Source organism: Aptenodytes forsteri, unplaced genomic scaffold, assembly GCF_000699145.1.
Source record: "Aptenodytes forsteri isolate BGI_AS27 unplaced genomic scaffold, ASM69914v1 Scaffold52, whole genome shotgun sequence".
Lineage (NCBI taxonomy): Eukaryota > Metazoa > Chordata > Aves > Sphenisciformes > Spheniscidae > Aptenodytes > Aptenodytes forsteri.
In genome coordinates, this window is record NW_008795434.1 from 230,118 (window position 1) to 254,786 (window position 24,669).

Below are 24,669 nucleotides of genomic sequence, written 5' to 3' on the forward strand. Positions count from 1 at the left end.
GCCTCACCACCCTCACAGTAAAGAATTTCTTCCTAATATGCATTGTACGCACAACTCGCATTCACAGCCGTACACGCACATTAGCCCCCAAGCCAGCCAGAGAAACCAGAAGTGAGAGATGATCGTTTATAAAGGACCGGTATAAATCTGCACTGATCTTTTTAAATCTAGAGGCTAGGATCTGTTGGATGTAGAGCACAGATCTTTGGAAAAGTAGGATGCAGGTATCCAGCTGGGATAAATCAGCATGGGTGCATGCGTGACTGGAGGGGGCTATGCCGCTTGACCCCCTTCTGGGAATCAATCCGTGTGGTGGACAGCATTCACGAGCAAAAGCCGCTAAACTCTCCTGATCCCTGTTATTAGTGGCAGCAACACCCAGTTCCCTGGCTATGGCTGGGATTCTGGGAAGCAACTATCTCATCGAAGAGAGCTGGGCTGCAAGCTGACCGCATACCCTGAGCACAGCACGACGATTTCAGTTTAAATTTAGTTGAGTCCCTCTTCTCCCTGTCTGCTTTTTTAGGATTCAGATTGCAGATAGGACAGGGGAGGGAACAATGCCATGTTAGATGCATGCATACAATGAGACATGAAATTAAACTCAAGGAGGAAATTCGCTTAGGAGGGGAAAAAAAAAACATTCTGGAGATTATATTGGCATTGCCCCTCTACTAATATTACATCCATTTCCTTTCCCATATTTCTTTCCACTTCTTTACACTGGCCAGCGTATGATAATTTTATTTATACATATGTATATGATATGAAATATTGTTAGGAAATATGCTTTGACATTGCTTTGTTGTTACTGTTTTTAATAATACCTGGGCCAATCCCAGGTATTATACCAATAACACCAGTCCTTTTGCCACTTGGAAACTTTACAACAAAGTCTAAGCAACCGATCAGTCCTTGGGCTGGGGGAGGAAAGAAGGCGGAGGTGGAGGAGTTCGCTATTAGTCTAATGTCAGAAAGCCCCATAGTTTGAGACCATTCAGAGCCACTACAGCTTTAGGAGAGGCTGGGGGAGATGATTTCGGACCCAAGTCCCAGAGCCTGTGCAGCGAGGTGGGCAGGTCTCATCGGCTGGAGCCATGTGCAGAGAGAGGCAGCAGGAGCTCTTTCCACGCTCCTGGTTTTGGTGCAGAGCTAACTGGTTACCCTGCTTTCGGCCAGTCCAGAGCAGGTACCCACTGCACGCCTCTGCCTGAAAATCAGTGCAGATACACTCTGCCTTTTTCTGCTGCTAAGGGGAACTGCTCCGTAGCATCTTTTAGGTATTTACATCAGCCCTACTCTTCTAACACATCAAAACCCTTCATGAAAGCCCATCTCAGAGCTGTAATTATCACTGTCCCCGTTTTGCTGCTGGAGCATGTTAAGTGCAGAGATAGGTCTTTACCCAAGGTGACAGCTCCCAGGGTTATGGTTGGGGCTTGCACAGCGAAGCTGAAGGGCTCTTTTGTTTGGGAATGCTTTTCATATGGAGATGCATTGCCCTGGGCCAGCATGGCAAGGACTGGGTGATAGTTTGGTAACCAGCTTACCCCTGAGAAGGGATGGGGTGCAGGACCAGGAGGGAAGGCAGCACATCATCATCTGGCTCTGAGTCACGTCCCCATCCAACTCATGACCTGTGTGGCTCTGCTCCACACAGGGAATGCCCTCTAATGCCTTTTTCCATCCTGTCAGCACAGACACTAGGGATGCACCCAGGCACCTCTGCCCGAACACTAACATCTTTGCAAAAGTTAGGGGAAACCCAAAGTTTCTGTTTCTATTAAGAGCCACTGTTCCTCTCCACCCCCATCCCTCCTATAGCTACTCTCAACATTTTTTCCCCTTCTCCAAGTTAAGATTTAGCTGGTTTACGAGAGGAATAAATACTCTGTCTCTGCAGTCCAGCTTTCCAGCAACTTGGGAAAAGTTAGCACTTTGGCCAGGGCCTTCTGCATACTCTGAGCTGTGCATTTAATTTAAATTTAATAGTTATTGCACGTTACACAAATGGCGATTAAAACCATATTGACTGAGGTTTAGCAGCTATGTGAGAAATGCAGATCTTATTACAGAGCTGCTCCATATCCAGAGTGTGCTTTTAATAACTCCCTGCTCATCAAGGGGCAGATTGGAGAGAGGAAAAGGAAAAGGCAAGGCTGGGAGGCACTGGCTGGAAAGACAATAATAATGCTGCGGGTCGGGCAGCTCTCACTCGCTTCCCACCTCGGGCACACACACGCGTAGCATGAGATCTCCACACTGATATGTTGCTTACTTCCCCATCTATAAATCAAAGAAAACCTATCTTACGCACAATTACAGACATGCAAACAAGCCTACAGAGGCCACATCCACACCACGTGCTGGAGTAGCAAACACGTTGGCTGAGATCTCAGAAGATAAATTTCCATGGCAGGATGTATTGCCGTAAGGGCTTTCTAGGTCAGGACCTGCTGCAGGGCCACTTGGAAACCCCAAAACCTGTCAAAATAGGGCTTATTTGTTACTATCTCATCCCCCCTTTTTGAAAATCTGCAAAGTTCGGTCAGTAGAAAAGCAGAAATAAACAGCCTCTTGTGTCCTAGTTTGTCTGAGATACGACTGAAAAGAGAAAACGAACCGGGAAAATAATAACTGCATTGAAATCACCCTGCTGAGAGCAGTGCAAACCCTTCCAAACCAACTCTTTGCTTTTGCACAATTCTTTGCTTTGCACAATTTGCACAATTTCCATGCTTCGCACAGAAATGAAAAGCAGGCTGGCAAATACTGCAGAGACAAGGGGTGTATAAATATCAGGGGAGACAGACGAAGATGTGAAACACGCACGGGTACAAGGGGAAATGTAGAGGGAGATGAAAAAAAAAAACCTACACACATTTGCAGAAAACCTTACTTTCGGTGATTTCAAATGACTCGGTAAAGCTGGGCTACCCTTGGGCAGGGTTTGCCCAGTGCCACAGCCTTTTCTTCTCTATTAGGGAAATAAAGTTGATGGTGTTTAAGACCCTCTACAGAAATCGTTTTCTTTCCATGAGAGACTAAGGAAAATCTCGTTCAGAAAATCCCGCTGCACTCTTGCCTCTCAGCAATCCAGATACAGACTCAAAAAGCTGCACATTTCACTTTAAATGTTCCAGGGCCTGAGGATTCAGCAATGCTGCAACTACGAATTATTTCAGATAAAAAAAGAGCATATGAAACTTGACAGGTTTTCCTCTCTACATCCCTCAGACCAAGCTGAGCTGTTTACAGGTTTGGTTTTGTACGTCCCTGTGCCACAGACATCAGACATTGCAGAAAAGTTATTTTTTGGCAGCTGCATAACAGGGACTTGGATGGGGAAACTGCCCAGAAAAACGATTTAAAAGAAAAAAAATCATATTACTACGTATCTTAGGGTGCCACTGAGCAATTTCCAAATTTTGGGGAAAAAGTCATTTTGATTAAGAATGAAAACAGGTTTGGGTTTTCTGTTCTATTTGATGAGAGTTTTAGTTGGAAATGAAGGAGAAAAATTGTTCCAGATCAGTCAAAATGTTCTTTTTTGCCCAAATTGAAGTAATTTCAACCATTAAAAATTTCTGGGTATTTTTTTATATAAGAAAGAAGGAACCCTCCAAAATTAATAGCTGCTTCAAATCAAAAAAAAATCTAAACAGGGAATTAACTAAAAAAAGCTGAAACTGGTAATTTTCTTTATCCTTTTCAGATTTTTTTGAAAACCCTTTGCAAAATCTGTGTGTATTTGCAAAACATTCTGGTACCACCAAACTGCACTTTTGAAGTCTCCCCAAAGAATATTTTTACGAGAAATGTCACCCAGCTCTGCGAACAAGAGAGATATACAAAGATAGCCAGACTTTCGTTGGCCCAGAAAATTCGTCTGGAAAGCTCCTTCGATTTCCAGTGCTATTCGGTTTTGGCCCTACAAATGAGTGGAATATACCACAAAGGAACCCTTTTGCTGTGTTTTAATGCCTGCTTGCTCAACATCTTACTACTTCTTCGCCGCTCTGCATCCTGGCCCGCATCTCTTGGCGATCACCTCTTTTAGGGATGCTACAGCCCCGTGGACTTGAGTCATCCCACACGCCCTCTTCTAATGAAACATTTTGCTGGGTCAAGGCTGTAGCCTTGACCAGGTTGTTTCCTAATGCTGAAATACCCTTTACACTTTCAGGCACTGATTCATTCCCGTCAAGCAAGCTGCCAAATTCGTGTCAACCTGGGGCCATCTGCTCCGAAGGAAGGGACAGGCGGGACAAAGGTGCTCTCTCCACTATGAAAAGCTGCCCCACAATGGCCAGCCTGGCTGGGAACGTCCTGTGCTTCCAGAGTGACACGGAGTGTGATAAATAAAGGAAAGAATAAAAGAGCAGAGCTGCCTTTAGAAGCGTGCTATGGCAGCATGGCATTTTAGTTATGCTTATCTCTGGGGTCCATCTAGAAGCACTGAAGAAAATTGCTAATGGGGCGTTATAAGCTTGACCATCATCTGATTTTTACGTGCGAGGCAGCGTGTCTCAGCCACCGACTCCTGAGAAATACCTGTGGTAGCTGCATGCAACAGCCTCTCACAGGCGGGGAGGCTTTGGAGAGGACACAGAGACTGTGCTGACAGCCCTGACAGCATCCTCCAGCTGAGCTTCCCCTCCCCGTGCACGCTTGTGTGTGTGCAATGTGTGTAACGTCAGACCTCTGCACCCCCCGCTACGCAGAGGGCATGAGACAAGGTAGGAGAAAGCACCATTTATGGAGGAAAAGTGCCATGCCTCAGACTTTAGCTGTCCTGAATTGGGAGGAGGATCCTTCCAGGAGGATGATCCTCTTCCAGTTCCCACCCAAAGCAATTGCTGCCCGCTATGACCTGAAATCCTCGGGTCAGCATTTTCCTAGGAAGGACCACAGGCTACTGAAGTTGGATTCCCCCCGGGTTTGAGGGGACGATGGATGGGGAGGATGCGGGATTTTCATTCAGACATGGTAGAGGTTGCTCAGGCTCAGGACCCTGCAGATCTGTTCTCCTCCATGGTCGGTCCAGAGCCAGGATTTTGGAGTAGGTCCACCATTTCTTTTAGAGTAAGGTCTCGGGCAGAACCGCTAACATTCAGCAGCCAATGTGTACACTCTGGAAAAGTCCTCAGACTGGTAGAAATACAAACCAGTGGAGCTACAGAGCACCGTACAAACCAGATAGTTTCACTGGCTTGCATCCAGGCACAGTCCAGCTCTGGCAGTGCTCTGTTGGTGAGCACCAATTATTTACAGTTCTCGTTAGTTGGGGCGCAAAAGTGAGCTGCCAGGGCTCTTCAATGCACCAGATCATGGCTTGAGTGTCCCTACTCTTCAGTGGGTCCTCTTCTCTGCCACTGCTTTTTTCAATCTACCTTAGATACTCATCTTCAGATGAAATAAATGAACTTGTGAAAGTCCCTGTTTTTCTTTAGCAACTGTCCATTACAGTTGAAGAGACTAACTCAGCCTTGAATATCTAACTTGTAGGTGCCTGAAATACAGCAGGTAAATCCCACTTTTTTTCTTCCTTTCTTTCTTTCTCATCGGGCCCAAAATGCTTTTCTCTAACCAAAATCTTTGGGCTCAGTAGAGCTCGTCTGGGTCAAAATCTGCATAGAGGATGCCAGATTTCGATGATTAAACAGCCTTAAGCTCTATAAAACAAGTATTCACCACACTCAGTGACATGAAATGCCAATAGATCGTGCAGGAGCCTTTGGCTTTCTTCACTCATCCTCATATTTCTATGTGGTGTGGGCTGAGCAGGGCAGAGGACCCTGGTTATCCTGGTTATTCCAATTGAATGGAATTTCTCCTATTTTATTCTTTTCTGATTCTTCTCCTGTGCCCATCCCAAGGGTATCAGGGCACTTTGGTTCATTAGTTTTCTAGTGCAAGAGGGCAGTGGGTCGCATGTTAAGTAGCTGTGGAAACTTTTTAATAATGCAATCCAAACCTCCAGTGACTTTCTGCATTTAGCTGGATAGTCTACTAAGACCCTGTGCTTGAGACAGTAACTTGAACTTGGGCAGCCAAAGGTTCCAGGGTGGAGCTTCTTTTTCTTCACTATAACCAGCTGAGGTAGACATCTCATCTAAGCTAAATGTCTAGGTTCCCTGCCTAGAAGCCAGGCTGGGCTTTTTCCACTTTCAAATAAAGAGTCATCCCATCCTAAGAAAGGTATCTGGTATTTAAAATAGATGGCATCTGAAATCTTCCTCTGGAGTTACAGCAGTTTGTACCATCATTATGCTGAAAAGGAAGTTGTCTCTATGCATCTGAAGGTATTTTGCCAGATCAATGCAATTTTTGAGCACATACCTAAGAGGCATTCGTCGCTCGCTAAATTAAAAATAAATCACAATAAGCTTACAAAGGTTCTCACACCTTGCCAGAGCACCGGTCCATACCAAGAACGGTGAGTCAGAGGCAAATCCCATAAAACACGAAAGGAAAAATTTCCTACTGACTCCCACAAGCTTGCAACGGGGTCTCTTGTCTTTGCTACTTTTAGTCGTTTTTGCCTGGGGCCTCCTCAAGACTCACTACTCAAATTTCTCTGTGCTTGAAAGGCTCAGGAAGAAACCACTGAGAGAAAGAGGCCCAGCATGGGCTCGGTTTAGCCTGGCAGGTGTCTGCCCACTTCAGAAACCTTCAAGTATGTGAGCACAGGAGGGAAATTGCTCTCAGAAAGTATTTCTGCTGAGATGCACTGTAGGCCAATAATAATAATGGTGATGACAATGGGAATATGTGGCACCTGGAAGGAATGAAACCAAGGGAAGAAAGAGGTTGGAAAGAGAAAGATGAGAGGGTGTTGGGAGGTTGAACGCATATGGTGGCCACCTTCAGCTGTCTTGATGCCTGATCTTGGAGGCTCAGGTATACACGTGTAAAGAGTTTCCACGTCATTCTCAAGGAAGACTTGGCCAAACTCTCAATGAGATCTAACATCCTGACAGGCTTCAAAGTGGGCAAAGACCTGCATCCCCCCCACATCTTACTAAAACATAACAGGATTTCTTCTTCCAAGCTGGATATGATATGCGTACACTGCATGGGATTTCCAGACAGGCTTTCTTCTGAATCAGACAAGCCCTTAGTAATTTGGATGCCTTTAGTACGACCCAGGTCATCGTCTACTCAGAGACCCAAAGAAATGGTCCCCACACAGAGTACTGTGCTGCCTTGTGTGGGTGGCTCAGGGACAGCTCTGTACCACCTTCTACCTGACGCACCGTTGACATAGATGTGCTTTCCTGGTGTAAAGCAGGGGTGAAACAGATTGGTGAACGGCTTTGAAGAAACCTGCTTCTGTCGTCTCTGCACCAGAGGGAAAGGGTTCTTCAATATGCTGATTCAAATCATGCCCGTGCTGGGATGTCCTAACCTTGGCCCAGCAAATGGCTTTTTCTGGCAAGAAAAGCCCCCCTCTTTCCTACGCAACCCCTGTTGTGGCACGCTTTCCACAGGTCTATGTTTCAAAGGACCTTACACTCCTGCCATCAGCCAGCTACAAGGTTACCCACTGCTGAGCCTCGCACACCAGGAGAGCTGTGCGCCTGTTTCCCTCACACATCCAGATAAAATACTTCTTTTGCACACTCAAAATCTCTCTCAAGTGGGCCAACACGTCAGCTTTCTTATTCACAAAGAAGCCTTTTTGCCTACAAAAACCCTTCACCCCTACACACACACACTCCCCTCTCTCCTTACAGAAGTCAGGGATGTAGGTAAATTCCTCTCTCTGAATAAGAGGTACATTCAAAACCTCCCACGCAGCTACAAAACGTCAAGAAATCAGGGCACACACCCCACGGCTGCTGATTGCACACAGAAACTCCTCAAAAACGTGGCTACAAAACCTGCGTATCACACACATACCTCTTCACACACAGGGGCACAAAGGTGTCATATGCTGCTTCACCCTCTCTTGCACACACATTCATTACTCCCATAAACTGAGTTTCTTTAATACAGCCACATGTTTAATAGAGCATTTTTTTTCCTCTCATGCACACTAATGCAATGCATTTACCCAACAAACAAAATCCTTTTTATCCACAAAGTAACTCCTGCTTTTTCATTCCCTCATCTAAGCCCTTCTCACAGGTATGTCCGCTATTAACTCATATACATTTCTCCCATGTCGAAGCTCACTCTGAAATAGCCATTTCAGTCAGTTCAGCCCAGAATAAACTCTTCAGCAAGGCACCAAAACTGCTCCGACAATCTCACCTAGCAGGACATTTGTTGTTGAAATGGGATTTCTCTCCTTGAAAATCAATCCGTCTCCCCCAAGAGACGTTTGCTTCCCTTCCCCCAGGCTGCAGCCGCCCTGACCTCTGCTCAGCCCTGCTTCATGCTGCGGCGGAGGCTCGCTCGTGCACCCTTGCACGTCTGCCTGGCTACAACCCCACCATCGCACTGCGGCACGCTCGGTGCTTTGGAGCCAAACAGACAAGTCTGGCAAGGTCTCATCTTTACCGGTACTGCACGATGCCTGCGTATTTCCCTCGTGGCTTCTCCCATCCCAGATGCCTTTACATCTTTTCTTGCAGAAAAAGGGAAGAAGCTTTTATTTTTTTAGTATCCTTGCAGATGTTCAGAAGCCTGCAGGGCTTTTCAGGGAGAACAGGTTTCACATGACTTCAAGATCACGGCACTCCACAAAAATAAACGATGACTGTTTTTTCCCCAGGCACCTGTATTACTGCATGCTGCGACAATAAGCATATCAAGTGATGACACGGGAAAATGTGGCTATTAAGGATAACTCTATATGGTAAGCCGTGTCCCTTCCAGGTCCTCACGTATGCCAGCTGTCTCTCTGTGGCTTTTTTGTACCCAGGACTCACTGGACTTTGAGCACGCGTCATCTCAGCTAACTTTAGCTGCTGAAATGTTGGCACCCAAATACCTGTCTCATCTCCCTTTATCAACAGATCAGCATCTCCTGAGGGTGATTCAATCCATCCTGATATAGGTGTTTAGCGCCGCTGCAAGAAATAAACCCCTAGAGAGTTTCTCTCTGCTGATTATAGATGATCTGTTTAAGATCAATGATCAACTTTCCAATGGTTAAAGCTAGATGAGCCAGTCCCACTTTCTGTCTCCATAACAATAGAAGATGAATCCCGTTTTGCATCAGCCTTACTATTTTTCAGAAAAGCAGAATATATTTCTGGCAAAATGTGTCCCCCTGCTTAAAGACAGCATTCAGGTGGAAATTAATTCGATATATGGAAAAGACAAACTTCTTGCTACAAAATCTCTTCAGGACAAACCCCAAAACCTCTTGTCTATGAGTTGCAAGCAACACTCAATCGCACCCAATCTACCTTGAAGATTTCTAAATACTGGGTCAAATTCTATGGGAATGTATATGTGAGTAACATTAAAACTTTAGAACAACTGCATTTACTTAAAGAGACGTACCTCACATTTTGGCCACTGTGACTGACAACCCGATACGGACCCAATACAGATTGAGACTGTGAAGCAGCAAGAGAGAGAGAATGGGAAAATCTGATATGATTCTGGAGTGCAAAAGAAGGCTCTAAGACCATTATCATGACAGCAGACTATAACAGTCAGGAAAATTGAAACAAGAAGTACTTTCCTCTTCCACAGAAGTATTTTAGTTTTGAGACTTTTTAGTGTCTAAAAATAAAAGTTAAAAAATTCCCAATACAAAATTTTGCAATAAGGTCTGAAAATAAATCTTGATAATTTGAGACATTCCCATCAAAAAATGCATTTTGATCATTTTTAACATTTTGGTTTGATACAAGCTTGTTTTCCTCGCCGTTTTTTAACTATAGATTATCTTCTGCATGAAAAGAAGAATCAGATTCATCCTGGAATGCAGAAATGGGATGTTTGGAGAATTTCAAAACTCATAAAAGCGTTTTTTTCAAATGTTGTCCAATGATCTAGGGAGGTATTCTGATCTACACCAGATGGCCTGAGCTCCACCACGGCTAGGTTTATGGAACAGGAAGCCATATATTTGCCAGACCCAACCCTTGTGCACAAATAGCTTCAATTTTGACAAAAGCATTTTTGATGAAAAACATTTAATTGAAAAATTCCCAGGAAAACTTCTCTAGAGAATATCATCTCCCCTTGCTATGAGTTTGGGGGGGGGGGGGAAACCACCAACAAACTCCCCTAAAAAAACACCCCCCCCCTTTTTTGGGTGGTGGGGGGGGGGGGGGGAACCAGACCCAAGCCACGCATCTACCAATGCTTTCCCTAGTCCAATTTTGTATATAGTAGATAATGGCATAGTGTCTGCAAAGATGAAGAGATGTTATCACGGGAGTACTGGTTTTACTTAGTTTTTTAGGAACTCAATATATATTTTTTAGCACTTTAAAAAACATAACAGTCCATAATTGCAAATTGCAATGGAGGGAAAAATAAGAATTTGCAGGAATAAGCGTGCAGAGTGAGTAAGTTTAAAAAGAATGTAGAAATGAATTAGCTTCAAATCCTATTTGGATGAAAATGGTTTTGATGATTGTGAAATTGTGGTGACTGCAAAGATGCGTGACTATTTTTTGAGTGGTACCAGTTTGGGGATTGTTTGGGGTTTTTTTAATTACAACCCATCTCTCCACCGGACTTAGCTGCCCTTCATACCACAATGTCATAGTATCCCAGCTGAATATTACCACAATGTCATGGCATCCCAGCTGAAGGTGTCTGTGCCCCTAAGAGAAGTTATTGTGATTGCCCCCTCCTCCTTTTACAGTGCAGGAATGTTAAGTACAGAGACGTTAGCAGAGAGCTGGATCCCACCCCGTACCACGTGCCCAAGGTCACGGTGGAAGTCCTTCTCAGAGCACAGCACTAACTCTGGTGTCATTATCCTAAAAACTAGCCCAAAACCAAATTCCTTGTAATCTGACTTCTTCTTGATAAAGTTACAAATGATTGCTTTTTTTTCACCCGTATTTAAACTGAAAGATTTTCAAGGTCTTTATGATTCAAGGAAGAACAAACCCACTTTCAGTGCTTCCTTTGTTAGAAATGCCCCGCTGCAGGAGTCAGCTCCACGTGGAAGAAGCAAATCGTTTCAGCAACCTGTGATTGACAAGCCACCCATGAGACCTGTTGTGGTGTGTTCAGGAGGCACACTGAAGAGACAAAGTAACTTATTCCCTTTCTCACATCATTTCTGTGTTTTCCTGAGGGGGAGAATACTTTTTGAGCTAACAAGAGAGAGTCCCAGAGACATTCATCCCTCGCCTCAGCTCTGAGGAGCTGGTGCCATGGATAGCAGTGGAGCTCTGTCTGTTTTCCTCTTTGGCATTGTCTAGTCTTGTCTCATGCCCTACGGCTCACCTTAAACACGGGTGATCACCAGGACTCCCCTGTTGGTTCAATTTCTTGTAAGAAACAGGAAAGAATCTGGCTGCTTTAAATTAATCAACAAAATAATGCTGATTTACACCCAGTCATTGTCTGGTCCAAATCCCCATGAGAAAGAAACCTGTGAGATGCTGCAAAGCTCCTCTTCTTTTCCACCTTAAACTGATCACCAGGACTCCCCTGTTGGTTCAATTTCTTGTAAGAAACAGGAAAGAATCTGGCTGCTTTAAATTAATCAACAAAATAATGCTGATTTACACCCAGTCATTGTCTGGTCCAAATCCCCATGAGAAAGAAACCTGTGAGATGCTGCAAAGCTCCTCTTCTTTTCCCCGAGGGCAATGCCTTTTCCCAAAGGACAATTCCCGAAGGACAATGCCTTGCAAAGAAATCCTTCCATGTCTTGCAGTGTCTACAGTCATGGGGTATTTACTGTGCAAACAATATGGGAAAGCTGTTCCTAAAGATGCGTGCAGGGGTCTCTGACATTGCCTGTGAATGTGTGTGGTGCAGAAGGAGCAAAGGGGAACTAGTCATTTTTAGATATTTATTTGCTTATTGCATTTTTATAAGGCAAGAGGTCACTCCTTGATAGTCCGTTTCATGGTCATTTCCATAGGAATATATAATTTCTTTCTCCTTATCATTCTCTGAGAGAAATTTCTTTTGAAATAAAAGGGTCACTCTCAGATATCTGCTGAAGGGTAAATTCCCATGGAAAAAAGCATTTGAAAGGGAAACAGATCTCCAGCATCATTTCACTGGAATTACCTACTTCACGGCTTTAAAACTTTGAGTGTTTCCTGAACATTGGCAGGTTCCTGTCAATGGGGTGGTTCACTGAAAGGGCAATGTGGTGCCAGTTAGGCAGCTCAGGATTAGAGTAGTGACCCCAAATTCTTTCAAAACCTGTTTCTGAAATGGCCTTGGAAACATAATCTTGTCCTTAACCATTTGAGCACGACTTCAGCAAACCCTGCTGAGATCAGCAGTGACTCTTTCCAGCAGAGACTTCTCTAAAGGAGAAGGAGGAGGAGAAGGCTCATGCCCTTTGGAGGAATCCTTGGGGCAGAACCTGAAAGCAGAAGGTCATTCAGGAAATCTGGATTTTTGCTCAAGTTTCTCTGCCTTCCAAATCACACACACATAAGCACACAGTTCCTTTGCCGTTCAGTTGGGTTTTTCTGGAAAACCACAGGAGGTGTCACTGGCTCACTTTAAGGAAGTCCCAGGCCGGTGATGTGTACCAAAGTGATGCGTTCCAGGCAGAGAGAAATGAATTCAACCCATGCTCCAAGCCCACTCCACGCTTACAATCTAGCCTTGGACATTGGTTAGTCAGTAGTCAGCCCTGAGTACAGCCAAGCCTTCCTGGCACCTACCTGCAATATCGCCTGCAGAGGAGCAATAAGTTTCCCACTGAGGTCAGTGAAGCTCGCATGCAATAAAATTTGCTCCTCTGGGGATAAGGCAGGACAAACAGGTCTGAACATCCTCAGATAAAATAAGATTCAGCTTTTAGCTTCTCTGTTTAGCAGAGCCCCCAGTGACTTTGCTCCCACTCTTGCCTTTGCTTCTCACTTACTGCTCAAAACCAAGAGCTACTTTTAGAGAATGTCATCTCGCAGCATTGAACACACCACCACCAGAACCACCACCAACCCAAGCCCCACCAGCCTGCTTCCTCCCATGCCAGGTCAAAAGATACGTACTTTGATAGAAGCTGGGTTAAATTCAACTTCTTTTTTGGGTTCTGGTTCTGCTGGTTTAGGTGCTGGTTTGGGTTCTTCCTTCTTAGGTTCAGCCTTCTTAGGTTCGGGCTTCTTTGGAGGCATGTTGGTTTGCTGGTGGGCTGCTTTAGAAAGGGAGAGAAGGAGACAGACAGACAGACAGGAAAGAGGTGGCTGCCGCAGGATAAATCACCAGCGCGCACAGGTCTTTATCCTTGTCCAGTCTCTTGAAGTCACACATTGTGTCACTCTCAGACCTGTCACATGCCAGAGCTTACAATAGGGCCACTGCTATAAAAGGACAAGACATTTACCCGGCTATTTTAGAGCCATTGGATATGGCATTGTTATGAATTAGCACTTAAATGGAAAGAGAGTTTGGGGATTTTAGGGCTGAGGCTGGCAGTGGGTCAAACATTTTTCGTGTGCGTGTGCATGCGTGTATGTGCACAAGGGGAAGGTTGGGTTACAATCCAGGTCCCATCGATGGGTTTTATCCTCCCCAGGGCCATGCTGACACTTATCTTCCCAGCTCACTTGCTGCAGAGCCTCTCTCTTTTTTCAGGCTTTGTGGCCTTTGTTGCGCCACTGTTCGTTAAAAGACAAGCGCAAGTTGGTGGCACCCCTGGCCTTTGTTGCACCACTGTTCGTTAAAAGACAAGCGCGTTTATATTTAGACATGAGGATGAGGCTATATGGGAGGTTTTCGGGTGGCACCCCTGGCCTTTGTTGCACCACTGTTCGTTAAAAGACAAGCGCAAGTTTATATTTAGACATGAGGATGAGGCTATATGGGAGGTTGACCATCACCATGTCAGCTGGCACAGGGTAGAATTCATGCCCCAGATCACAGACACTGGTCTTCTCCTGGGAAGGTGCAAAGCGCCAGTATTGCTTATAGCAGAAAGCATCTAATGAGCAGGGAAACACACACAGGCACACAGACACACACACACACGGGCTAGGATAGCACTGGGTGTCTGTAAGTACATCCTCCTGGCTGAGATTTTCCAGACTATTTTAGGGACTCAAATGCCAAATTCCTACTAAAATAACTAAGATAAGGGTATCCATTTGAAGCTTTTCTAATCCCAGCCTTACTTTGATTCAAATAACCCCCCTTCAAAGCAAAACAAAGTTAACAATTTTCAGATCTGTATTTGCTTATGTCATTTTTCGAAATCAGGAGGTCACTCTCTGAGACACAGTCACTTCCACATTGCCTAGATTTTTTTTTTTCCCCAAAAAAAAACCATCATCCCCTGTACCAAGACAACCACCCGCCAAATCACAATGTATTTGAAAAGGGGATCTATGCTGGCATTTCAAATAAATATCAGTTGAATCATAAATCTCTTTGTTTTTCTTACTTACACTGTCATCCCGATAATCTACCATTCAAACCCCTTTGAGACCTGCTTTTCCCAACACCGCTGTCAGCTTGACCCCCCAGTGCCTGCCTCTCCGCACTCCTCGGTTCTCTGGGTGGCTCTGCTGGAAGAGCGCTTGTGCTTGATCCTGCCCAGCTGCTCCCAAATCGCGGCACATCCCTTGCTGGCAGTACACAAGCAGGTTTGAAGTGCGACATGAATACTTTGCGGAAAGCTGGCCACCCCCGTTAAGTTGCTGTCTCCAACATGGCTTCAGCAAGTGAAAACAGTTGGGGATCCTGGAGAGACTGGAGGGGGAATGGAGAAGGGCTGAGTTTTCTGTCTATGCATCATAGTTCCAGGTCCTACCTGAATGAGAGCCTGCTTTCTGATTCCAGGTTTGAGGCGATGCCACAGTATTTATTTCAATAATAAATATATCACTGCAATAGCATGATTATCACAGTAATGGTAATTTGTGCTTTTTGGATAATGGGAAGCAAATCTCATTCCTCTAATCAAAAAGGACACTTCAAGAACATTGTGACAGGAGCCCTGAGCTGTTCCTGACCAAGCTGGTGAGTGAGGTATTTCAGTGTTTCAGTGTTTCAGGGACAGCCTGGAGAACTGCATTTTTCCCTGCAGTGTGTCACCTTCCAGGAAACTCAATTCTGGTCAAAGCTGGTAGTAGAGAAGGGACGTGTCTCCATGAGAAGCTGTGCAGAGCTCTGTCTACTCGCTCTGCCCAGACCACGCTCTAGTCCTGCCAATTCTCTCCAGTTCACAAAAGCCACAAGACCCGCTCTGACGGAGCCCACCACTCCCAGTCCACGTTTGTGTGGACACCTGGAGAAGAAGTTTCTGACAGCAGCTTACCAACCTATTGATCTACGCACTATAACCAGTGCAGCCAGGGGAGCAGTTCAGCTTCCCTAAGGTAGAAACCTACATTTGATCCCTGGGTTACAGGGTGGGATTTGTTCTCATTGGAGATGCAACGGAGATGCACTAGATGATCCCACCTGGCCTTCAGCTGCCGTTGCAGAAGGGCCTCAGTGTCCCATAGGTTCTGTGCCATAACTGCATACCTGCCAGTCCCATACACATCTCAGATACCACAGGGTATCGGAAATGGCTCTAGAAACACTTATGTAGGCAAATTAATCCCATCCCCTGTGAATTATTAAACTACAGGACACCCACACAGTTCTGGAGAGGCCATGGTGGGCAGAGGCATCTCAAATGACACCGTATACTTGCATTTAAGCAACTGAGTGAAGCCATAGATACCTATAGCTGAGAGAGATGCATCACCCTCACACTGAATATATGGACTAGATCTCTGTTGACTGTGATGGGAGCAGAGCTACATGGTTCACATAAAGATATTTACATTGTAGACACCTAAATTGAATGAGATAAACCCTACCCGGGCTGAATTTCATCATCTGAGATTTTCTTCATATTGCAAAGCCCCGGAGTAGAGGGGTTTCTGCAGGTTTTTCTCATTTGCCCATTTTCTGTCCAGGGCAAACAAGAATTAGGTGTGGAAAGTGTCTGATGTACCCTGCTGATCAGAATAAGCGATCCCTGCAAACTTTGCAAGCTGTAGACATTTCTGCAAAGAAATAACCGAAATCATGCATTGTTTTCATGCCCTGGAAAAAGTTTTGCTGCATTGATTTCTGCATTGAAATGAGTCATGGCTGGAGAACTGTAAGAGCTTTCTACAGACCCGAAGAAATACCAGGGAGGAATTTCACCATGTTCCCCCACTACAGACTTCTCAATTGACATTGCAGGAGCCATCACAGACCCAGGAAATTCTGGGTTCTGCTAATTCAAAGCAGCAAAACTGCAGTGCAAATTAGCGTGTGCTCCGAGAGCAGCCGTATCCACAAGGACAGCATCTGAGCAGGCACCAGCCTAATCGCATAAGTGTGTTTTACACATTTGAAAAAGCCGCCCAGTCTCATTCCTGAACTGAAAACAGCACTGGAAAATATCAGGCAATTAAGATGCCAGCAGCAGCTCAACAGCAGCTTGGGATCTTGTCACCTCCACCGCTGCCGAGATAAGAAGAGACCATAATAATAAGGAGAGTCATATTTCACTTTCTCTTCCAAATTCCACAAGTCAACCATGGTTGGGGGGTTGTTAGTGGGTTGGGTGTCCTGGTTTCGGCAGGGATAGAGTTAATTTCCTTTCTAGTAGCTGGCACAGTGTTTTGGATTTAGGATGAGAACAAAGTTGATAACGCACCGATGTTTTAGTTGTTGCTAGGTGATGCTTACACCAGCCAAGGACTTTTTAGTTTTCCATGCTCTACTGACTGAGAAGGCTGGAGGTGCACAAGAAGCTGGGAGGGGGCACAGCCAAACTGGCCAAAGGGACATTCCATACCATGGGACGTCATGCTCAGTGCATAAACTGGGGAAAGCTGGCCGGGGGGGGCCGCTGCTCGGGGACTGGCTGGGCATCGGTCGGCGGGTGGTGAGCAATTGTACTGTGCATCACTTGTTTTGTGTATTATTATTATTATCATATTATTATTATTATCATTTTATTTCAATTATTAAACTGTTTTTATCTCAACCCATGAGTTTTTCTCACTTGTGCTCTTCCAATTCTCTCCCCCATCCCACCGGGTGGGGGGGAGTGAGTGAGCGGCTGCGTGGTGCTCAGTTGCCGACTGAGATTAAACCACGACATTGGGGTTTTTTTCCCTCAGCTGTTCTCTAATAAAAAGGCATTAGAGAAATAATAGCAAAGACGACCCAGAAAGGTGGCTGAAAGCTCACCTCAGTCTGATCCTCAGCCAAAATTCAGCAGTCATACCGTCATACAAAGATTATCTCAATATGTATTTTTATAAATTCATGATAAAGTATACTCACGACACAGTTCACAGAAAAGATCCTTTGCACTTCTGTCAAAATCCAAATGGTTCCAGTATCCTGCCACTTTTTGTAAAATGTTAGTTCTGCTTGGAGGGGAGGCTTCTGGCAATGCCAAAAAATCCCAGTTAAATACTTTGGGATTTTATTCAGTCTCCTACCTGTCTGTTCCTCTTCTAGGCCCATGGCACGTTCCCTCCTGACTTCCTTTTAGTTTATTTGTGTAGACCTATCAATGACCAAGATACCCTAACAGAGCAGCCCTTTCTCACAGCTTCAGGTGGTTCTTCACTTTGCTTTTTCATCACAATGTAGCGCAGATGGCAGGCAATAGCCCCATCTATGTGATTACTGCATTTATGTAGGCTTATTTTTGTTTAAATATACAATGTCAAGGCAAAACAGGGAGGTACGTTATGAGTTTTAAGTACCTGCAGGGCTGGTTAACCACTGCTGGGTGGATGTCTTGGATCAATTCCATGGATTAAAGATACTCCAATGCCCTGTAAATCCTTCTGCCAACAGCCAAATCAATGCAGCTAATCTTGCCCTAAATCCCCCATTCATCTCTTCCATGAGGATCCCTAGAGTCCCAGCAGCTGCAAAAAAAAACCCTGACCAAAAATCCCTCTTCCTATTAACGGGTTTTGAGGGGCAGGGGGCAGGGGGGAGTGCTCTTCAATTTTTCAGCCATGCTCACAACAGATGTTAGCAGCAGATCTCAGTGCCAAAAAGCTCTTCCAGAGTCACCCTAGAGATCCTACATGAGAGGCTGGGCTAGCTGTGAATTTTCTAAAATTCCCTTGATCATCGGGGTATGATAAGTTTCTCCTGAGAGATGGACCGGGATCATCTTCAAAGAGAACAGAGCTCATCAAGACATTTCCCACAGAAAAAAAAATGGATTTAAGAACCAGAAAAACAGAATATAAGTGAAAACAAAATATTCTGGCCAAAATCTGAATCGTTTAAATTTGGGAGTACTGCCACAGTGCCTTATGATTCTCTGGTCCTTGATAAGTCTGTTTGTCCAGTTTTACTGGAATCATAGAACAGCCCAGTTCGGAAGGGACCTCAAAAGATCATCTGGTCCAACCTTTCGTAGGCAAGGGAGCCTAGATGAGATTACCTAGCAATCTTACTCCATTTGCTGAAATTTGCCATGCTCCCCCTAAGACCAAGCAGAGGAGATTGTATAGAGAATGTGAATCGCCTCTTTCTGAGGAAAATGACGACCTGAGAAAAGTTAACAATTTTCATGAAATAATATTTGAATTGAACTATTTGGGGCCAAAATATTTCAGTTTTCAGGTATTTGACTTCTCAACAGAATAACATTCCACCCCCCCCCCCCCACCAAGTACTTTTTTTTTTGGTTAAAAATAAAAATAAAATTAATCTTTGGGTTTAAACTTCAAATCTCTCTTCAAAAACAACCATTGATGGAAACTCTCCAGACATCTTTAAATGAGAGGTTGAGAGCACGTCAAAGATGTTCTCTCTCCAACCAAAAGTGGTTGTGCAACTTTTCCCAATAAGGAATGCTGTCCTTAGAGTTGTGAGATGGCCACAGCTTGAAGTGTCTTCCCCAGGGAACAGAGAAAAAGTGTTTTTAGAAAATTTGCAACCAGAAGACAATTTATTTTTCTGCTTCTTCAGTCCCCAGCACGGCAGATGTATTGTCAGCTGTTGGATGAAGAAAGCAAGCTCCAGACCACATCTGCTCATACGCTGCTCAGCTTCGGTACTTTAATATAACCAAGTTATGAACAGAAAGTCAGATATTTTCAGATGGCAATGGCATTTCAAAGATAGTTAATGGAAAAAAAAAAAAAAGAGGGGAAAAAAACAAAAAAAAAAGAAAAAGAAAACCGGACAGGGAACTTCCAAGAAATCTCCATTTCTCTCCCTATTTTTTTGTCAACTGTAGAGCTCGTCAGTTTTTCCGTCCACGCCTTATCACCCGAGTGGCTAAAACAAGACAAGAAGATACTGGAAGAAAGAACAGAATGGGTTGTATCCACATGGAGAGAGAGGGATGTGGTGGGCCAACTGAGAGGGTGTTTAGTCTGATGGGAAGCTGCTGTGAGCAAAGGTGCAGGAGGACAGAAATAAAGGTAAAAATGAGAATTTTCTCTGAGATTACTGTTGCTGCTCCCAATTTCCATAGGGTGAATTGTCTGACCGATATTACCACTGCTCCCTATAGGAACATCAGCTCGAAAGAAGAGCAAAGTCTGCCTTTGGACCAACTCTTCAGCTGCTATAAATCAGTGAGTTCCACTAACTTCAATGGAACTATGCTGATTTATACCAGCTGTGGATATGGACCAGAATAGTAGATTGTCTGGCAGTAACCATCATTTACTTTCTGACTTTTGGGATCAGGAGAACACATGTTTGCTGTTCATCGGGCCAGGGCGGGGGATGAGAAAAAAAGAAAACCAAAAAAAAAAAGCTGAATCTATATAGAAAATGTAACACTGAAGATACCAAGCAGCAAAGCAGCACTGGTGACACAAAAGTCGGTGGAAATGTGCTCTTGCTGTTGCTGCATGTGGGATTTAGTAGAAAATTAGTGTATAATGGATCCTGAGACTATTTAGGTACCATGGGACGAGGAACAGAAATTAAATGCTTTGTGTGTTACAGCCTTAGCAAACTTTTAAAGTCCTGCTGCAAAGCCAGTAGAAGTCTGCAAAAATCAACAGGATCCTTCAGCTGGTTGTTGAAATGAAAAAGTGTTAGATGTCAATTAAAAGGACTAATTAACAGCTCTTTTGCAGACTTCATGGTAGCCTACTTCTTTCAAGTATAGATTTTTATTTTCTTCAGAAAATCATCTAGTTCCTATGAGAAACATTAGGGGACAGTGATGTCATTTGACTTTAGCATCGATGAAATGTTTAGCTTTTAGATGAGCGATCAGCTATGCCTTTTCTTTGTCAAAATGAAACACTTCCAGATGGTGATTCTTTCCAGCTTTGGTCTTTATAACAGGTAGGATGAATATCCTTCTAGACTTTTCTTTCGCTATATATATTGGCAAAGCAAGTCCCAGCCGTTCACATTGGAGGCTTAACTTTCAGATGCTTAAAGTAAGGAAATTCCACATTTCCATACTTGTACAGCCCATTTCATCCCCACTAGGATATTTCAATTTTCTTTTCAGGAAAGGAATAAAACAACACATTCCTTTATTTCCAAAAGGAGTATACCTACCCCCAGCCTCCATCCATCACATGTTTTTATGCCTTTGTCTCTGGGACTCAACAGAGTCTGAGATCTCTTCTCCTTTGCATACTTACAGGATTCGAGCAAGTCAACTCATGATCTTCTCAGGGACAAAGTAAAATGATCAGCCTCAGCGACTGACAGGTTGACAACAGGTTACTGCCCATACCCTGATCACTGGTTACTTACTTAGCAGGCAAGTAAATGCTTCTTTTCAGGGTGACCTTGCAGTTCCTAGAGTGGATGCTGAAGGCCAAAGTGGTAGATCCAAGTTGATTTATCCAGAAGTCCCCACTACCATCACCATTTCATCATTACCTTGTGTTTTCAACTTTATAAAGCCCATTAGAAGGAAAATGAGATCCACACAGCTGATTTCAATGGGGCTGCGGCATTTTGCTCTCCTCCGTTCTGCTCCTTCGCTCTCTTTTTTGGTACTGTATGAGCTCAGCAGCTCATATGGCACTGCAACTATTTTTACAGCTTTTGACTGTCCCCACTTGTACTGCAATGTGGCTGCTGTAAATTTCAAAGCTGAGCATTTCAAGTTGTTGCTAAACCACTACCAAAGACAGCTGCAGTGCAAGAGGTGGGCAAAGGTGGATTTCTTCCTCTCTTCCAAGCTGTGTTGTTTGCAGTGGCATTAACTGAAAAACAGTCCCAGGGACTGTAAGTAACAGCTGCCCTCTTCTAGCAGCCCAAAGTGAATTCACGGAGATCTAGCTCTGTACTAGGAAAATTACCTAAAAGGGGCTGGTGATGGACACAACGAATAAAAAAAGAAAAAAAGCAATTTATCTGGATTCACAGTAAAGGCTGAGAAGAGGACATCTCAGGAGACTTCTCTGACCTGGTGCTGGACACAGGAGATAATTAATCATACAGCCTCCTTAATGGGATCATTTATAAAAAGTTGAGCATCCCACTCGTCTCTGAGTGGTCACATGCAAGCAAATCTGTAGCATCAATTCTTACCACTTAAACTAAAAAGAAGTATCACACGCTACAGGGGAATGCGGTAAGTATTTTGGGAAGCATCTTCACCTGGACTCATCATCAAACACTGTTTTTTTTTTGTCCCAAAGTAAATGAATACAGTGGCAGGTCATACCTCCTAGAGCGAAGTTTGATCTGAAGTCCTCCAGAAACTGAAGCTTTCCAGTGACCTCCAGAGTCTGAGCACTGGCCACTGTTAACTACCTCATGTGATTAAGACTCTTGCTTTCAACCTCAACAACAAAAAAAAATCTAGTCAGGGCCTGCAATTGACTCTTTCCTTGTTTGAAGGAAAACACCAAGAGCCAAGTTTGCTCCCACACTGGATCTACAAGTGATCCTTCCCTCATTCCTCCCTCCCCCTAAATACATGTATTCTTTTGTATTATTGTCCGTTCAGGTTCCCTTTTAGGAACTAACAGAAAAACTTCCATGGAAAAAGGGCAATTTATCACATTCTCTTGGAAATCTGTCTTATTTGCTTTTCAAAGGCATCTATATCCCTTCACTTACCGGACAAGAAGCCTGGAAGACTAATCAGGATGGCTAATTATATGAAATGAGCTCCAGACAAATAAAACTGTATTTCAAGCTGTGAAGTTGTGGTAACTGCTGCAGTATTGCAACTTTGGGGTTAGCAAAGGTCCCAGACCGAGGCTGAGACTCCTACTTTTCTGTTCCGAGGCTCTCAGACTGATGTGCAAGAGACACTCATGGATTGTCTGGGGAGCTGTCTTCAGTCGTTAACAAAGCCTGAGCCCAGAGTCCATCAGAGCAAGTTCCCAGGACGTACACAACTATAGCATTAAGCATAGCTTTGGGAAGCTCTGAGCTTATGTTATCTCCTGATGTGATGGGAGGTGAAAGCAGCAATCCCACATCACAAGAAACAGCCTTCAACAAGCCAGGCCTCTGTTGGAACTTTCTGTTCAACAACAAAAATAGATGTATCCAGCTTATCTCATTTCTGCTTCCTGTAGGCCAAATCCTGCTTGCAGATGAGCACTAACAACTTCAAATGAACCATAAAGACTCATGATCTGGCCCTGCTACTCATTTCTCTATTCCTTTTTTATTATCAGAGATATTTAAAATTCTGGGCCATAACCATAAAGGCAACTTTTGCAGTGATGATCAAAGCAATTTACACATTGCTGTCATTTATCATTATCATTTGAGTTACAGGGCTATCTTGAGGTCCCAACAGAAACCACAATTCCAGCTTGCTAGTTACAGATATAGAGAAAAAAAAAATAAAAAATTATGTAAAATATAGAAATAAAAATATAAAAATGTAGAATATACATACAAGTGACAGGAGGAGAAAAAGGGAGTGGGGAGTGTTATCCTATAGCTTTTTTTTTTCTAGTGGGTGGATAGATGATTTTACCAAAGTCAAACAGAGAGTGTGTAACAGAATTAGGAAATAAATAAATTCCTCATGATGTTTCCACACTGTACTATACATCCTGGCAGCTGAATACAATTCCTGCAGAAGGCACACAGTGTATGTGATGGGAACATACTCATGAAACGTTACACAGCAATGTTTTAACAGTTAATAATTTACTTGGTGTTGATGCTCTTTTTTTTGGTTTTGTTTTAATAGGTAGAGGTGGTATCAAAAGGGAACATGGAGTCTTTTCTTGTGATGTCACACGTGTAACATTACTGCCACTTCCCAAAATACTCATCTTCCTTTTTCATGCAGTGGAATTTCTGGCCTGGTTGTGAAAGTCAACCCCCCCTGTGAAGGGCTGTAACCCAATCTGAATCTACAGCTTGGGAGCAATAGTCACACAGAGTCGGCTGGCAGAGGAACGCCAGGAATGTCCTGAGCTGAAGGACTCAAGGGCTAGCTCCGCTCCATGCTCTTGACACCCTGGGGACCCTCCACCAGGCACTGCTTGGCTGAAGAAGGCATGGAGGTGTGAGAAGAGAGCTGAGCTCCGGCAGCCGAGTTAGCGTTCAAGTATGTGCAAAGCATGTGGAGATCCAGATCTGCCCATGGATCAGTTCATGATATACAGAGACAATTCAGCCCGCAAAGAGGGGATATGATCCCATGCTTATCCCCCAACATTGATACCCAGGACTTGCCCTCGGGTGTATTTCTAGTTACATTTCTTGCCCTGCCTTAGTTATCATCTTCTCCTCCTACTTCTTATTTCTTTGTTGATCAGCTGGCACATTTCTGAAGGGGCTTGAGATCCTTTTTAAAAAGTTGTCCACCAAACACATATTTTTGGTCTTGACATCTAACTGAACTTTCATTGTTCTTCAAAAATTACCCTTTTCCCCTTTTTTGTTGTACTCTTCCCTCTCCTTCCCCTAGCTTTTTAGTTGTGCCCACAGACAGACTCAAGAAGCTGGAATAAGATTTGGACAGATATCTAATGACTAAAGACTGCATGAGCTCTATGATTGGTCAGCTGATCCACTGCTAACATTCACTGAATCTCATCTGAGATAACAGAGGCACAAATTTTGGGACCTGGAAAGCTGTTTGCCATGAGCCAGTTCTGTTTAATACGGGTTTTTCACTGGGGAGGCCAGTACATATCACTGACCTCTCAAGTGTTACTTTAGGTTGAAGTTTTTTCCTTTGGCATTGTGCTCTTCTGATCACAGAAAGGGCTGATGATGGATACCCTTCCACATGGGGATGTTCCAGTGTTTCACCACCCTCAGCATAAAACATTTCTTCCTTATTTCTAGTCTAAATCTACCCCCCTGTAGTTTAAGGCCATTCCCCCTTGTCCTGTCGCAACAGGCCCTGCTAAAAAGTTTGCCACCATCTTTTTTCTAAGCCCCCTTTAAGTACTGACAGGCTGCAAGAAGGTCTCCCCGAAGCCTTCTCTTCTCCAGGCTGAACAACCCCAACTCTCTCAGCCTTTCTCCATAGCAGAGGTGCTCCAGCCCCCTGATCATTTTCATGACCCTCCTCTGGACCCGCTCCAACAGGTCCGTGTCTTTCCTGTGCTGAGGGCTCCAGAGCTGGACGCAGCACTGCAGGGGGGGTCTCACCAGAGCAGAGCAGAG

The 24,669-nt window shown here is 44.2% G+C and overlaps 1 protein-coding gene across 2 annotated transcripts in view; it reads right to left on the reverse strand.

The window, feature by feature from the left end:
* MYL3 (myosin light chain 3) overlaps nucleotides 1–21,038 on the reverse strand; it is a 46,979-nt gene extending 25,941 nt beyond the window's left edge. Inside the window, exons 1-2 of one of the 2 annotated variants that reach the window (XM_009281021.1) lie at nucleotides 20,950–21,038; nucleotides 13,113–13,255 (exon numbers count right to left, since the gene is read on the reverse strand). In XM_009281021.1, coding sequence (XP_009279296.1) covers nucleotides 13,113–13,255; nucleotides 20,950–20,977 — 171 coding nt within the window. In that variant the 5' untranslated portion in view covers nucleotides 20,978–21,038. Of the gene's footprint in view, nucleotides 1–8,508; nucleotides 8,848–13,112; nucleotides 13,256–20,949 lie in introns of those variants that run through there. The other variant, XM_009281022.1, reaches the window with a different exon arrangement.
* Nucleotides 21,039–24,669: the final 3,631 nt, after the last annotated feature.